Source organism: Nerophis ophidion, linkage group LG23 (assembly GCF_033978795.1).
Source record: "Nerophis ophidion isolate RoL-2023_Sa linkage group LG23, RoL_Noph_v1.0, whole genome shotgun sequence".
In the NCBI taxonomy this organism is placed as follows: Eukaryota; Metazoa; Chordata; class Actinopteri; order Syngnathiformes; family Syngnathidae; genus Nerophis; species Nerophis ophidion.
This window is the reverse complement of record NC_084633.1, coordinates 7,129,473-7,145,255: the sequence shown is the minus strand read 5'-3', so window position 1 is coordinate 7,145,255 and position 15,783 is coordinate 7,129,473. Positions and strand designations below refer to the sequence as shown.

General features: G+C 39.0%; 1 protein-coding gene across 3 annotated transcripts; it reads left to right on the top strand.

The window, feature by feature from the left end:
* Positions 1-4,467: 4,467 nt before the first annotated feature.
* Positions 4,468-13,818, top strand: luc7l3 (LUC7-like 3 pre-mRNA splicing factor). 3 transcript variants are annotated; one of them, XM_061885145.1, is made up of 11 exons: positions 4,468-4,682; positions 5,102-5,168; positions 8,118-8,157; positions 8,241-8,385; positions 8,507-8,584; positions 8,670-8,774; positions 10,730-10,891; positions 11,051-11,397; positions 11,476-11,672; positions 11,751-11,971; positions 13,223-13,818. In XM_061885145.1, exons 1-10 carry the CDS (start codon positions 4,584-4,586, stop codon positions 11,936-11,938), a joined length of 1,428 nt encoding a protein of 475 aa, XP_061741129.1. In that variant the 5' UTR covers positions 4,468-4,583; the 3' UTR covers positions 11,939-11,971; positions 13,223-13,818. The 3 variants fall into 3 exon arrangements, with proteins under 3 accessions (XP_061741129.1, XP_061741128.1, XP_061741127.1); XM_061885144.1 differs by having other exon boundaries at positions 13,220-13,818; XM_061885143.1 differs by having other exon boundaries at positions 11,751-13,818.
* The last annotated feature ends 1,965 nt before the right edge of the window (positions 13,819-15,783 follow it).

The following is a 15,783-nucleotide window of genomic DNA, read 5'->3' as shown; positions in this document are numbered from 1 at the left end:
AAAGAGATAAACAAGTAAAATACAGCAATATGTCATCAGTTTCTGATATAATAAATTGTATAACAGTGCAAAATATTCCTCATTTGTAGTGATCTTTCTGATTCAATTATAAATAAAGATTTCTACACATGGAAGTAATCATCAACTTAAAGTGCCCTCTTTGGGGATTGTAATAGAGATCCATCTGGATTCATGAACTTCATTCTAAACATTTCTTCACAAAAAAAGAAATTGTTAACATCAATATTTATGGAACATGTCCACAAAAACATCTAGCTGTCAACACTGAATATTGCATTGTTGCATTTCTTTTTACAGTTTATGAACTTACATTCATATTTTGTTGAAGTATTATTCAATAAATATATGTATAAAGGATTTTTGAATTGTTGCTATCTTTAGAATATTTTTAAAAGATCTCACGTACCCCTTGGCATACCTTCAAGTACCCCCAGGGGTACGCGTACCCCCATTTGGGAACCACTGACCTAGAGAGGTGTTTCGGCCACGTCCGACCGGTAGGAGGCCACGGGGTAGACGCAGGAAACGTTGGGAAGACTATGTCTCTTGGCCGGCCTGGGAACGCCTTGGGATCCCCCGGGAAGAGCTGGACAAAATGGCTGGGGAGAGGGAAGTCTGGGCTTCTCTGCTTAGGCTGCTGCCCCAGCGACCCGACCTAGGCTAAACGGAAGAAGATGGATGCATGGATGAGTGAACAACAAATTGTAAATAATCTATAAACAAAATTAAAGGCCTACTGAAACCCACTATTACCGACCACAAAGTATGATAGTTTATATATCAATGATGAAATCTTAACATTGCAACACATGCCAATACGGCTAGTTTAGTTTACTAAATTGCAATTTAAAATTTCCCGCGAAGTGTCCTGTTGAAAACGTTGCGGAATGATGACTCGTATGATGACACGTGCGCGTGACGTCACCGGTGGTAGCGGATATGTTCTTCCAGCACCGATCATGGCTAAAAGTAGTCTGTTTTTATCGCATAATTACACAGTATTCTGGACTTCTGTGTTGCTGAATCTTTTGCAATTCGTTCAATTAATAATGGAGATGTCAAAGAAGAAAGATGTTGGTGGAGAGCAGTGTATTGCAGCTGCCTGTAGCAACACAAACACAGCCGGTGTTTCTTTGTTTATTGTGTAGCTTTAATATGGAACGGAGCGGTCAAGCGAACATGGTTCTCTACCACATGTCAACCGGCAGGTTTCGGTGAGAAAATTGTGGTAATAAGTCGGCTTTTACCGTAAACATGAGCAGAGCTTGTGTCGTTCCTCCTACAGCTGTCAAAGAGGCAGCTGCGACTTTCTTGGCTCCTCCGTGGCTTCCCTCAGAAACACTGGCGGTCACCACGCCCCTACGACATTCAGGTATGATTATATAATCTCACTAAAACACTATTAACACAATAAGCAGATAAGGGATTTTCCAGAATTATCCTAGTAAATGTGTCTAATAACATCTGAATTGCTCCCACTGCCCTCGTCTTTTATTTTATTCTTTTTCTTCTAGTCCTTCGCTCTCACTATCCTCATCCACGAATCTTTCATCCTCACTCAAATTAATGGGGAAATTGTCGCTTTCTCAGTCCGAATCGCTCGAGCTGCTGGTGGATATGATTATAAACAAAGTGAGGATGTGAGGAGCTCTACAACCAGTAACGTCACACGCACATCGTCTGCTACTTCCGGTACAGGCAATGCTTTTTATTAGCGACCAAAAGTTGCGAACTTTATCGTCGATGTTCTCTACTGAATCATTTCAGTAAAAATATGGCAATATCGCAAAATGATCAAGTATTACACATAGAATGGACCTGCTATCCCCGCTTAAATAAGAAAATCTAATTTCAGTAGGCCTTTAAATTTTCCAAAATTAGCAAGAGTGCAATATTTTACGTACAATTGTTGTAAGCATTTCACCAAATTATACGTCATTTCCATTGTGCGCAAGCAATTTGCATATCGCGCGACGAGATTTTGTTTGAAAATGGCGCAACTGTGCAAATGGATGGTTTGAGGACGGGTGAACAAGAATTTGCGGAATTCTGCACAGAAAGCTACATCGAACAGAAGAAGAACAGCAAAACAGTCTCCCAACACTGGGTAGATGGCATCAAGGGTTAGGGCAGCGTTTCTCAGAGACATGACAGGTGGGGCACAAGGAACGGGAGGAAATTTCACTTTAAATTTATTTTTTATTTTTTGTTATATTCTTAGATTTTTTAAAATTTTTTTACTCTGCTTTCATTTTCTATACACACTGTAAATCACTTTGTGATTCTGTCTGTGAAATCCGGTATATAATAAATGTAAATTACTTATTTTTCCTCTAGGCTTTAAATTTCTAGGTAGGAGCGAATGTTTGACAGACATAGCAACAGTAACTAATGGGGGCAGGGCTAAGTGGAACAATCTTTCACGCGGATGGGTAGCAGGCTAATATGTGGACTACAATTACACAAAATGGATAAATTTGTGACTCGCTCCTCAAAGGTCGTCGAGCCAGAGCCAGCGCCTGCAGAGAAACAAAAATCTGACGGGCTTAATCAATCAAAAAGCCAACCGAAAATAAAATATGATGAAGGGTATCTTGCTCTTGGATTCACGGCAACAGTGGCGGGGGCAGAGGAGAGACCCCTGTATGTTGTGTGTCTAAAACCGCTAGCAGCAGACAGCATGAGACCCAACCAATTAAAGAGACACCTCGAGACCACACACCCCAATCAAGTCAATAAGCCACTTGATTTCTTTCAAAGTAAACTGGCAGAGTAGTTGTTTTATTTATTGTTGAACTTGATGCAAGTTATACCACAGCTGCACAGTTATTTTATTTATTATTGAACTTGATGTTATTTTATGTTATTGAGTTTGAATGTATACAACTTGAATGTTACTTGATGTTCAATAAATTTAAAAATGTTAAACTTGGCATTAGCGTTCTGTTGGGGTGATGGGGGCAGGTGGGGCTGGAAAACTACTCCTTGTCCAAAGTGGGGGATGACCAAAAAAGTTTGAGAACAACTGGGTTAGGGTTAGGGTAAGGCTTAGTAGCTAGAACTTCCAACACAATCAATATATAGCTGGAAGCAATTTCCAAAATGGCTAAAAATATTGTGCATTATACAAATTTGCAAAATGCGGTTGCACAGTTTGCAAATTGCGTCCATTGATTCGCAAACTGTGCACCACACATTATTCAAATATATAGCTGGAAGCAATTTGCAAAAAGATTGCGCATTATACAAATTTTGAAAATTGCTCCCATTGGTATTGTGCTTACAACACCATCACGTTTTCAAGGCCTACCGAAATGAGATTTTCTTATTTAAGCGGGGATAGCAGGTCCATTCTATGTGTCATACTTGATCATTTTGCTATATTTCCATATTTTTGCTGAAACGATTTAGTAGAGAACATCCACGATAAAGTTCGCAACTTTCAGTGCTATGAGAAATGCATTCCCTGTACCGGAAGTCGCAGACGATGACGCCACATATTCACATTGTTTTTAATGGGAGCCTCCAACAAAAAGTGCTATTCGGACCGAGAAAACGACAATTTCCCCATTAACTTGAGCGAGGATGAAAGATTTGTGTTTGAGGATATTGATAACGACGGACTAGAAAAAAAAAAAAAAAAAAAAAACGCGATTGCATTGGGACGGATTCCGATGTTTTTAGAAACATTTACTAGGATAATTCTGGGAAATCCCTTATCTTTCTACTGTGTTGCTAGTGTTTTAGTGAGTTTAATAGTACCTGATAGTCGGAAGGGTGTCTCCACGGGTGTGTTGACGTGCAGTGTCTCAAGGGAGTCGACGGCAGCTATGGACGGCACAAGCTCAGCTTTTCTCCGGTAAAAACTGACTTTTTTAACCAGCAGGTTTCTCACTGAAACCTGCTGGTTGACATTCGGTAGGATCCATGTTCGCTTGACCGCGCTCTGATCCATAGGAAAGTTTCACCTCCAGGAATTTTAAACAAGGAATCACCGTGTGTTTGTGTGGCTAAAGGCTAAAGCTTCCCAACTCCATCTTTCTACTGTGACTTCTCCAATATTAATTGAACAAATTGCAATAGATTCAGCAACACAGATGTCTAAAAAACTGTATAATAAAGCCGTTAAAGCAGACGACATTTAGCTGTGTGTGTGTGCAGCGCTCATACTTCCTAAAAACCCGTGACGTCTTGCGTACACGTCATCATTTCACGACGTTTCGAAGACGAAACTCCCGGGAAATTTAAAATTGTAATTTAGTAAACTAAAAAGGCCGTATTGGCATGTGTTGCAATGTTAATATTTCATCATTGATATATAAACTATCAGACTGCGTGGTGGGTAGTAGTGGGTTTTAGTAGGCCTTTCAGTTTGCGGTTCGGGGTTGTGTTCCATTGTTACACTTCCACTTCCGGGTCAGAGGCCTCCTTACTTTAACTGACGATGACGTCAGTGCGGCCGCCATTTTGAGTCAATGTGCTTCGGTACTAGATGGTGTGGACTGGATATTCCTGATATATTGTTGTGTTTCACGCTTAGATTTCAAGTCCAAGCTTGAAACATGCTTTCCGCAGCCCAATTGCTCGATGAGTTAATGGGCCGGGATAGAAATTTGGCCCCGGACGAGAAGCGTTCCAACGTCAAATGGGACGACGAGAGCGTAAGTTAGCATTCTGCTAATGTTAGCCGAATGGAGTTTGATGGCTAACGAACGTGCACGACTTGTGTTTGGAGTTGGGGGTCATATGCGTGTCGTAATACCATGTTTTAACTACTAGCATGGAGTTTAAAAGCAGCCCACTAAATCCAACCGACGCACCAGTGCATGTATTAGGACCTGCACTCCTTCAGATGTAAGCAAATGTGGCGCAGGACAAGTCCGCTAAGGCCAATGCTAATCTGCACAATAAAGAAGCAATGACATACAAAGTAATATGCATGCATCCTGCACTAGATTGGACAAGTGCATAGACTATTTTTATTTTTTACACATTTTAAGTCATTCGTGATCATTTTAACTCAGTTATAGGGACGTTTGTAAACAATGACACTAAAGGAATCTCTCTTTTCTGCATTTAGGTGTGTCGATACTATCTATGTGGCTTTTGTCCAGCAGAGTTATTTACAAACACACGCTCTGATTTGGGTAAGTACATCACTTGTTTACCAGGGCTGGGCGATATGACTGAAAACTGTGTAACATGTTTGATATACATATATTATATTGCAGTGGCGGGCCGTGCGTTTCCTACCAAGGCCTTCAGTGATGTCCGCTTTCAATGATTACCTCTCAAAATACCATAATTTATGTCACCACATAACCATTGTTGGAGAAAAACTACCGTGTTTCCTTGAATTGCCGCTGGGGCGCTAATTAATTGCGCTTACCAAAGGAATGCGGTAAAAGTAAGCATGTGCTGATTATTTTAAAACCTCTTCTCACTCCGGCACTTACCAAAGGCATGCAGTAAACATTTGAGTGTGATGTAAGCTTGGACCTTAAATCCTACTGAATAGCTCTTAATCCCCTTCCCTTTGTGCGATTTCAAATTACCGGTATTGCAATCAGCCTCCTTCATTTTGAAAACGATGACAGGGGAAGTGCCACTCGTGACGTCACGAGTTTGACCAGGCGGTAATACTGTTGTAAGCATTTCACCAATCTCGTGCACTTTGCAAATTATACGCTTTGAGTCACTAGAGAAAAGCGCCATATAAATATAATTCACTTCACACTTCACTTCACGATAAATCATGGATAATTCCGCTGGTAATCACAGTGTTAAAAATAACGTTCAAGTTATAAGACATTCTCATCCGTTTTAATCCAACCATCCATTTTCTATCGCACCTGTTCAAGATGTCGCATTAATTTTAAGAAGTATTATATTTATTATTGGTTAGCTTTAGAATAACATTGTTATTATAACGAATAAGAGACTTATTATATTATTATACTCTAAAAATGCTTATTTAAAAATGCACACATTTAGTTGTATTCAGTGTTAAAAAAAATATACGGCTCTCACGGAAATACATTTTGAAATATCTGGCTTTCATGGCTCTCTCAGCCAAAAAGGTTCCCGACCCCTGCTATACAGGGACACATTTACGCACTACCGTGCATTAAACCACATTAACAGTGCACAAAACGGGTTATTTTCTGGGCGCCTTTAAAAACAATAAACCCGCATAAGCAATTAAAACAAATCTTATGTGGTACTGTCAAAATTACAATTGCATAAAACATAAACGTGAAAATATAAAGAAATACAATTTATCAAGGCCCCGAAAGGGACAAGCGCTAGAAAATGGATAGATTGAACTCACAATTTGTCCAACCCATTTGATGACGTATAAGCGATAGATTGATGGATAAATAGATAGTACTTTTCCCCTCAGGAAAATTACAATTCCAGCAGCAGTGTATAGAATTGAGATCAAACTTCAAAAGTAAGTAATGGGGGTATAAATGGAAACCAAATAGAAAAATATTACAATAAGAATAAAAATAAAAAGCAACAATGAGAATAAAATTTAACAGTAAAATAAGAATATTACAAGAGAAACTAGGCAGTAGTGACCATGTTATGAAAAAGTATTGCACGTTTATTGTTTTGCATCCCCTGTCATTCTAATACCCCCCAAGAGAGGACTTGTATAATGACGTGTGGATCTCACAAGATGTTATTTCTCTTTAAATATCCTTCTTGAAAATTGCCTTGCAAATATATGTGTTGTCTTGTCTAATCATAAAAGATGCAGACGAGGCGTGTTTGCTGAGTTCTTAGTGTACTCCACAGCGTGCTCATCAATAACGTGTAGCATAACATGTCTACATTCAAAAACTTAAACAGGGCTACTTACTGCACATGCTCCCCACTACTGTGGCATGCTGGGTAATGGAGTTCTTATTTTACCAAGCTCATAACGTCACAATCAATATGTATCTGCCTTTGGCCAGCTAGAAGGCCTTACTGACAACTTGTGATCTGATTCGCTATCGCAACAGTCTGTCAAATGTTTCTGTCCGTTCACTTACATTGCACGGACGCCTGCATTGTTTATTTTTAAGGCCGCGGGCAGATTTCGTACAGCATGGCAACATATGCCAGCTAAATTGTGATTGGATAAAAACTCTATAACCTAAAAACAACAGCGCTGGAAGGAGCATAATATTACATGAAGAGAATGTGAATAATTTTCGACATTTTGCGAAAGTAAATAAAAAATGACTTATCTTTAATTCTGATCATTATTTCTGGTTACGTTAGGCCAGCAGAGAAGGCCTTGCTGGCGCTGACAGCACACCACTGTTGTATTGATATTGTTATGACTTACCGAAAATACGGACCAACAGAAACAAATATTAACATTTAATATATTTATTTAAAATGTAACATTCCTCCGATTATAATCCCCTCAGCTATCAAGACAAAAAGGAAAGGAAATAACACAACCATGGAAGAAAATTCGTAAATCATACTTTACCAATAACCTCTTAAAATTACGGTGAAAAAATATGTCACAAATGCTTAATACAGTGTGACAAAATGGTGCAACATGTGAACATGTTAACATAGAGAAACCTGAGAATAACTATTTTTTTGCAGATTGAGTGTGAGGATGTTACAGGTGAGCTAAGATGGTACACATTCGTCCGACTAAAGTCAGTTTTTAAAGAATACAAAAAAAAACATTAATACCATTGAGGGGACTTTTACTGTTTCATTGACAACTTCCTCGCTTTCTGCAGCATCATTTTTAGTTTATTTTCTCACTCCTTGCAAAGAAATCAAGCCCGAGACAAGATGGTGCAACTAAACGTAATAACTGATATTGTCACCCGATTGGCTATTAGCGTGTCACTCCTTTTGATCCGTGATCACTTCATGCGATGCTCGATTACCAGAAAGCGACTTGGCAAATTCCGATTTATTCAGACATAGAAAGAAAAAAATATGGAATATATTATTGATATGATTTTATCGCTCAGCCCTACTGTATAAAACTGCACCTTGCAAATGATTTACTATTGCAAAATGTTCTCTGTGCAATATCATGTCCTCAATATTGCAAAATGTTCTTTTTGCAGGCCCCTGTGAGAAAATCCATGATGAAAATTTAAGGAAAATGTGAGTTTTAGAAGCTTTTAATCCTCACATTTCTTTTTTCCTAATGTACAATAATCAAGTACAACCATTTTCTTTGCGTCCAGTTATGAGAAAAGCTCACGGTTCATGAAGGAGGGCTATGAGCGAGACTTTCTGCGCTATTTGCAGTCACTCTTGGCTGAAGTGGAACGCCGCATTCGCAGAGGGCACGCTCGCCTTGCTCTTTCTCAAGCTCAGCAGAATTCAGGGGTTTGTGCTTCATATTTTGCTGTCGTAATCCCTACAATAATGTTGAAACTGTTCTTTTGAATTCCAATATAAAGAAAGACAAAACTTGTGTTATGTACTGACGATGCAGTCTTTCTTGCAGCAGGCTCCTCCTCCGGCAGGAAAGAACGATGAGAAGGCTCAGGTTCTCACAGAGAAGATTGAAGATTTGGTTGATCAGGTTGGTTGTGAATAATGCACATAAACATTTGTTAGTTTTTCCAATTAAGATTCTAGTTTAATCCCTCCTAATTGCTATGGCATAGATTGAGGAGCTGGGGTCTGAGGGCCGTGTGGAGGAGGCTCAGGGAATGATGAAGCTGGTCGAGCAGCTCAAGGAAGAGAGGGAGCAGCTCAACGCCAACCCTTCGGTGAGTCATCGAACTCAGCCCACAAATGATGCTACTGTAATGGCGTCCTTTATCAGTGTTCCTTTCATTTTGTTACAAAAAGATAGCATTCCAATATTAGCCTACAACTATTGTATCATGGTTATTGTGACCAAAATGATCACGGTTATCATTGTTATCGCAGTATTTTTAAATGTGCTAAAAAAATTCTCTAAAACTGAAATCTTTTAACGTCTTATATAAAAAAAAAAAAACCCAACACATTCAAAATGATTTTCTTTGTCGAATAAACATTAATGTAGATAAAAACACTGTTTCATGGCCCTCAAGTAGAAATTGAATGCAACAAAGCATTATAAACAACGTGATAATAATAACATAGATAAATACAATATATGTTAAAATTGGACAACATAGCACCTTATGGACAAAAGAGATACAAAAATAAAAACAAATGTAAGAATTTTTTAATTTGCGCCTGTTGGCCATAAGACGTCACTGCACTTTTTGTCCATATATATATATAAAAATAGTGTTCATGTATGGCATCTAGCCTTAGACATAGGGCTGTCCAATTATGGCCAAAATAATACAATCATTATTTATCAATGTTGAAATCATGATTATTAATTATATAAAATAAAACAGAAGGGGTGGGTTGTGAGCGTGACGCCATCATGTAATTTGTAATGTTTAATAACAAGGCTATAATAAAGGTTATCCATATAATTAAAGACACATATTTGTCTTGTTAATAATGTGGTTTTGTTAATATGTGAAACAAATGAGTCTTTCCAGTCATGTCCACAATTGTCGTCACATGTTGTGATCAAGCAAGTCTTGTTTTGAGTACTAGGTGCCATTTAGCCTTCCTTTAAGAAGAAATGCCCTATTTGTGTTGTTTTCGGCTGTACGAACCGTTCAAATTGTGGAAACGACGACGGGAAAAGCAACAATTTCATACACAATGTTGACATCTTCACTTTTATTTTGATAAAGGCTGAGAAAAAACAAGCTACTCGTAAACTAACGCGTGCAACAGCAGCAAACATGGCATCTTGGACACAAAGTTAAATCATGAAATAAATCCTAACCCGAGCCAAAACTATGCATATTTATCCAGGAGAGTCTTGATACCAATTTGATTGACCCAAGTTGTAGACCTCCATGCTTTTCCAAGTTTCCTTCTGCTTTGTCGTGGAGAATGGAATCTGGAGCACAATTGTTCCATATGTCTGGGAACGTAACCGATGTTACCCTAATATCACTCAACAAAACTTTTTTCGATAAAGTATAGGGATGTATTCCATTGCATTATTAGTTTTTTTTGCTCTTATCCGCCTTTTGACGGAAGATTTAAGCGTCTTTTGTACGCAGATAGTTTGCGCCCTGCTTGCTGTACAACAGCCATCTTAGCTTGGTTGACAACCACTAGTTTTCACTTCCGGGAACAAGTTTTGTGTCGGAATACCAGCTTTAGACCCAATTCTAATTATGTTTTAAGACAAAATTGTTTCATGTTATGATTACCAGTGAAGTAACTGATACATTTCTGTGTAAACCAAAAACAACATATTTATTAGTAACAAGGCAGTTTGACTCTGCGTCACCATAACGTCTGTGTTTTCCAACTTGCACAACCCTCAAATCACTTTGTTCCAGTGGGTCTCTGTTGTGTGACGGACATGAAGAAAAGCTCTGACTTGCTTGGGGAAAAGTGGTTTGGCAGGAACTGTTGGTATATAGACCCAGATTATATAATTAACTTTTATCTGTGTCAATTCCTTAATTAATTCACTAACTTAGACATCTTGTGTCAATTCCTTAGTTAATTCACTAACTAAAACATCTTGCAGAAGTTCTTTACAGGTTGTGTTTTTTTTTTTTTTAAACAACCGAAGATCCTAGTTAACAATAGACATGTAGCAAAGACACAATTCCCTACAGATATAGCGCATGTGTTTCTTCCCATTCAGTCTATTGAGAGCTTTGCGGCCCAGGAGAAACAGATGGAGGTGTGTGAGGTGTGCGGGGCCTTCCTGATTGTGGGTGATGCGCAGTCTCGGGTGGATGACCACTTGATGGGAAAGCAGCATATGGGCTATGCTAAGATCAAATCCACTGTGGAGGAGCTCAAGGTAACAGCGCCACATGTTGCAAAGGAGGGGGTAATAAGAGCTGTCATTATTTATTTAGAAAAGGATTACTAGTCCTACAATCAATAATGGGGATGAGTTAAAACACAATGTTGAGCATTTTCTTATAACTAACTGGCACTTCTACTCAATGACCAACAGGAGAAACTACGACGCCGCTCAGAGGACCCCCAAGGTGAAACTCCTGTTGTTAAGAAAGAAGACCGTGAGCGAGAGGAGCGGGAGAAGAAGCGCAAAGAGGAGGAGGAAAAGGAGAAAGAGCGGGAGAAAGAACGCGAGAAAGAGCGGGAACGTGAGAGGGAGCGTGAGCGAGACAAGGAGAGGGAAAGAGACCGAGACAAGGAGAGGGACAGAGACCGAGACCGAGACAGGCGGGCACGACGAAGCAATTCTAACAGCCGCCACTCCAGCCGAGCATCAGACAGGAAAAGGAGTCGGTCACGTGATCGCAGAAGATCCAGGAGCAGGGATAACCGTAGACGCAGCAGGTAACTTGTACAAGTTTCTTCTGTAATGTCAAACATTGATATAGAAACTGTTTTGATTACATTTTGCTAATCCCACAGGAGCAGGGATAGAGAGAGGGATAGGGACAGGAGACGCAGTCGTGACCGCTCCGACCGGAAGCGGCGTTCCCGAAGCCGCGAAAAGAGGAGGTCGCATAGCTCAGAGCGCAGAGCTCACCGCCACCGTAGCCGCAGCAGGGACAGGGATAGGGAGAGAGACAAGGAAAGAGACAGAGAGCGGTCGTCCAAGGACAAAGGTGACAACCCATCATACTGTTATGCGTCAAATGGACTTCCTTAGATTTTTACTGTCTCTTTGATTGTGTGTTTCCTAGACCGTAAAACATCAGAAGAGAAAAGCAGCAGTTCCAAGAAAGACAAGAACTCTGAGAGCGAAGGAGACGCTGTAAAGGCTTCAACAGAAGCGGAGCCCATGGAGACAGAGGCTGCTGCCTCGGCCTCTCCTCTCATTAACGGCCAGCAAGAGCTCCTCCATTCTGAAGGTGACACTCAGTCCAATTAAAACTGATCTGATAGGACCTCAGATCAGACCCAGGTAAGTGTGTCCTCGTCCTCGCCCGTCCTGACTCCCCTAACCCCACACACTTCCCTACTCCTCCCATGTTGCCCCTCTACCTACGCACCCTCCTGCCCTTCCCGCTCCCCCATCTTTTGTGCCGTTGCATTCACTTATTGCTGATGTTTGTCTGACGTACCATATCCTGTTTTTGAATAGTGCATCATAAGTATGCACTGAAGACGAAGAACTAGGTTCGATGAATGAGAAGAAAGTAGAAAACATTCACACAAAGCCAAGAGGGAAAGGCCAGTGTAGCCCTGAGCAAACATGCCCAGAGGTACCCAATGTCTTGTACCGGTTTTGATCCTTCAAGATGTTTGTCTTTTTGTGGACACAAGTGGCAGAAAAATATTAATGAATCCAAGCAATTTTTCTGCTTGCTTTTTTCGCCTGATTGGATGTAGTCATTTAATAATTTGTTAATCTAGATTGAAAATACTACTGTGTGTTTATATGTACCCATAACGGGGAATGTTTTATCCTCATATGTAAACACACAGGAATACTTTGCCATGGATTTCCTTACTGTGCCTGATAATGACATGCAGTGTGTGTTTGTTTTGGCTGGGTGGGTGGATGGGGTTGTCATAGTAACCGGGGGGGAACCTAACATACCTAACTAACTGGAGGGTAGGGTTTATCGCATAATTTGCAGCTGACTTCCACACCTCACACAGCGTTGGTGTTGTGAGCGAGACCACATGTGAAAAGGGCAAATTAAAAATCATGGATACTCTGACTGTCAAACTGTGCAGGTACTCACCCCAGGTACTCCTTTCTATACCCACATCCTTTTGTGAATGCTGTTGCCTGTCAGAACAACATGAACTTGAGAGCTTGATTGTGAAATGTATGTATGTTGTTAGCTTTTATCTTTCAAGCATAGAAGCGAAAGCGCCCACTTGATTACCAATCTGCCATATAGGGTTATGTTGTAGTTCTCTCTGATCATTCACTTTGATAGCAACTAAGTGATATCAAACCCCTTTGACACCTGTAAAGATATTTAATTGCAGAGCGGTGTCAACCATTTTGTAGACAATGTTCAGGAATTTTCAGCCAAACGCTGACAAGGCGTCAGACGTGTAGGAGGAAATTTTTTAATCTTATTAGTGTGATGCTCTCTGAGATACACTCAATTATTGCTGCTCACTTGTTGTTTCTAGCAAATCAGTTGCTGAGGTCCCTTGCTAACATTCTCTTTTTATGACCATGTTTGCCCAGCAGGAGAATCTGGGATAACTGATGGAAGAAGAACTGGAGGAGAGCACCCGCACCTCACTTTGAGCCCGACACTCGGCTGCTTACAAACAAGGTGATCCACAAATGCGTAATTAAAATCAAGAATGTGGAAATGAGACAGGGAGGGGAAAAATAACACTGATTTTAATGTCTATGTGTCGATCTCATAGATAGATGAGTCCTTGTGGTTCAGTTAATGTTTAATTTTGGGGGGCGGGGAGTATAGACACTTAAAATACCAAACTTTGTAGGCTGATTTTTTTTTTTGTATGAGAAGCTCTTTTTTTCTCTGCATTCAGTTATTAAAAAACATTACCTGTGGTTTATTTTGATCTGTCAGGTCCTATTTCACTTCATTTTTTAAAAACGTTATGTAAAAATGTCAATTTAATGCCAAGGCGTGGCGGCTCTTTTCCCTTCCACGTCGAGCTCACATTGATTGCTCCTCCTGCTGTTAAAAAAAAAAAAAAATACTGAATTTTCCTTTGGATCAAATCATTTTGACTTGAGACTCAAGGCGTGTTTAGGTTTGCTCTGCTTTTAATGTCCATGTGGTCTTGAAGAATAAAAGATTAAATGACTCCTGCTTTTATTTTCTTGGCTTTATGTCCACTTTATACATAAACACAATTGCAATTTTAAGAATTGTGTTGCCTTCATGTATTTGAGAAATAGCAGGGTAGGACAAATACATTTTTGACAAATAATATAGACTGGATGTAAAGATTTCAAGAATTGTATTTGTAGTTGGTAGAATTTTTTAAGTGGTTATCATTGATAATGCTTAAATGCTACTACATGGTTAAACCCTTTTGCATCCCTGGGGTCCAAAACAGGCATAACATGTACTCTGTATGTGATGATTGTTCAGTTTGAAGGTTAGCGACCTGAAAATCTGCCAGTCAGGGGAGGCAGTGCCTCACCTGGGATCATACAAAGAAATAAAATAATTGTAATTGTTAGTTTTTAATTTTCATTTAGCTTAACGGCTATTTTTATCCAGAAGACCGGCGCATGGACTTCATATATAGGTAAAGGTAAGACAGCGATTACATGATTTATTTTTGTTTTGTTTTTAATGAAATGCACATTTTGTGGGTGACAGTTTGTATGTGTAAAGAATGCAGAAATTAAACGTAACCCGTAGACCGCTGCCAATCAAATGGCAATTAATCTGCGCAGAGCGCATACTGTATATTTGTAAATCTAATTACGTCAGTGCCTCACCAGCAATAAACCTCACCGCACGTCACTGATTTTATATATATATATAGATATATATATATATCTATATATATATTTTGATCCCCTGACTCTCATTGTAACTGCTATTTTTTTTAACGGACTATAATTTGGGTATATAAACTTTGTCCATAAAAAACGATTTAATGACATTCTTGCTGATTGAAAAACAAAAACATTGTTTTAATGCAATTGCGGCCTTTAACCAGCGAACTTAGAGTATAATTCTCAGCTTTGATAAGCGTAAAAGAGTTTAAACACCATTAAACCGCTGAAATACAATGAGATCCATAACATGGCGGATAAGTATGAAAGACTTGTGAACTCAACCAAGTCCTACCTCCTCACTCTTTTATTCCAGCTCTGTAGGCACTGTAAAATTGTATTTTTTGTCCCCGGTATCAAAGTCAATGTATTGATATTCAATATAATAAAGATTCAATGTCATTAAGTACTGATTTTTAATATAATAAAGATTCAATTTTATATTCAAGGCTGTGATTACCCAACCTCAATTATTCCACTGTGCAACTTATTCTGAAAATAATTAACAATTATGTATAAAAATAAAAAAAAACATAAAAAAATATTTATATCACTTAATTGATCAGAAATTAAGATTTCGAGAATTGAAAAAATAAAAACGTATTGCTGACTTATGACAATTTTATGACCAGAGTAAGTGTGTGTATAGTCTATATTGCACAAGGGTAAACACATTTTATAAAATAATTTTGATAGCTAAGGTTATTTTTTTGAACTACATAACCTAATGGGAAAAATGCAAAATGTATTTATGAATATTCTTGTCATTTTCTGTACTTATTTTTTGTAACTTAACCGTTTTGTGTGGTTTCAAAAGGAAAATCCACATTTGTTCATGTATTTAATCTAAACTTTCACATTCCTATAAAAGATATATGCTGTATATGAAGCCTTCACTTGGTTTCTAAAAATATGTTCTTTCGTACCAGTGCTGAACCTGATTGCAGAATGTGGACTAAATTAAGTAGTTTTCTGAGACATATCACATTTTTTTTAAATGATTGTGAAAATGCATATGCAGATTGCATGCTGCTTGAGTATTACTTTAGCTTGCTCACTCCCAACAGCAGAGGGCAGTATGTGACCATGTTATACACAAGGGGATCATACCTAACATGTTGAGGGCTTATTTACACTGCATTAAAATGGCAGCAAGTATGGAACCCTGCAGTCAAAGTAAAGTCTCTAAATAACTCGAATTCCCCCCTCTCTTCTCAACAGTCAATCCACACATGCCATATAGTGTGTTGCCTCAGGGC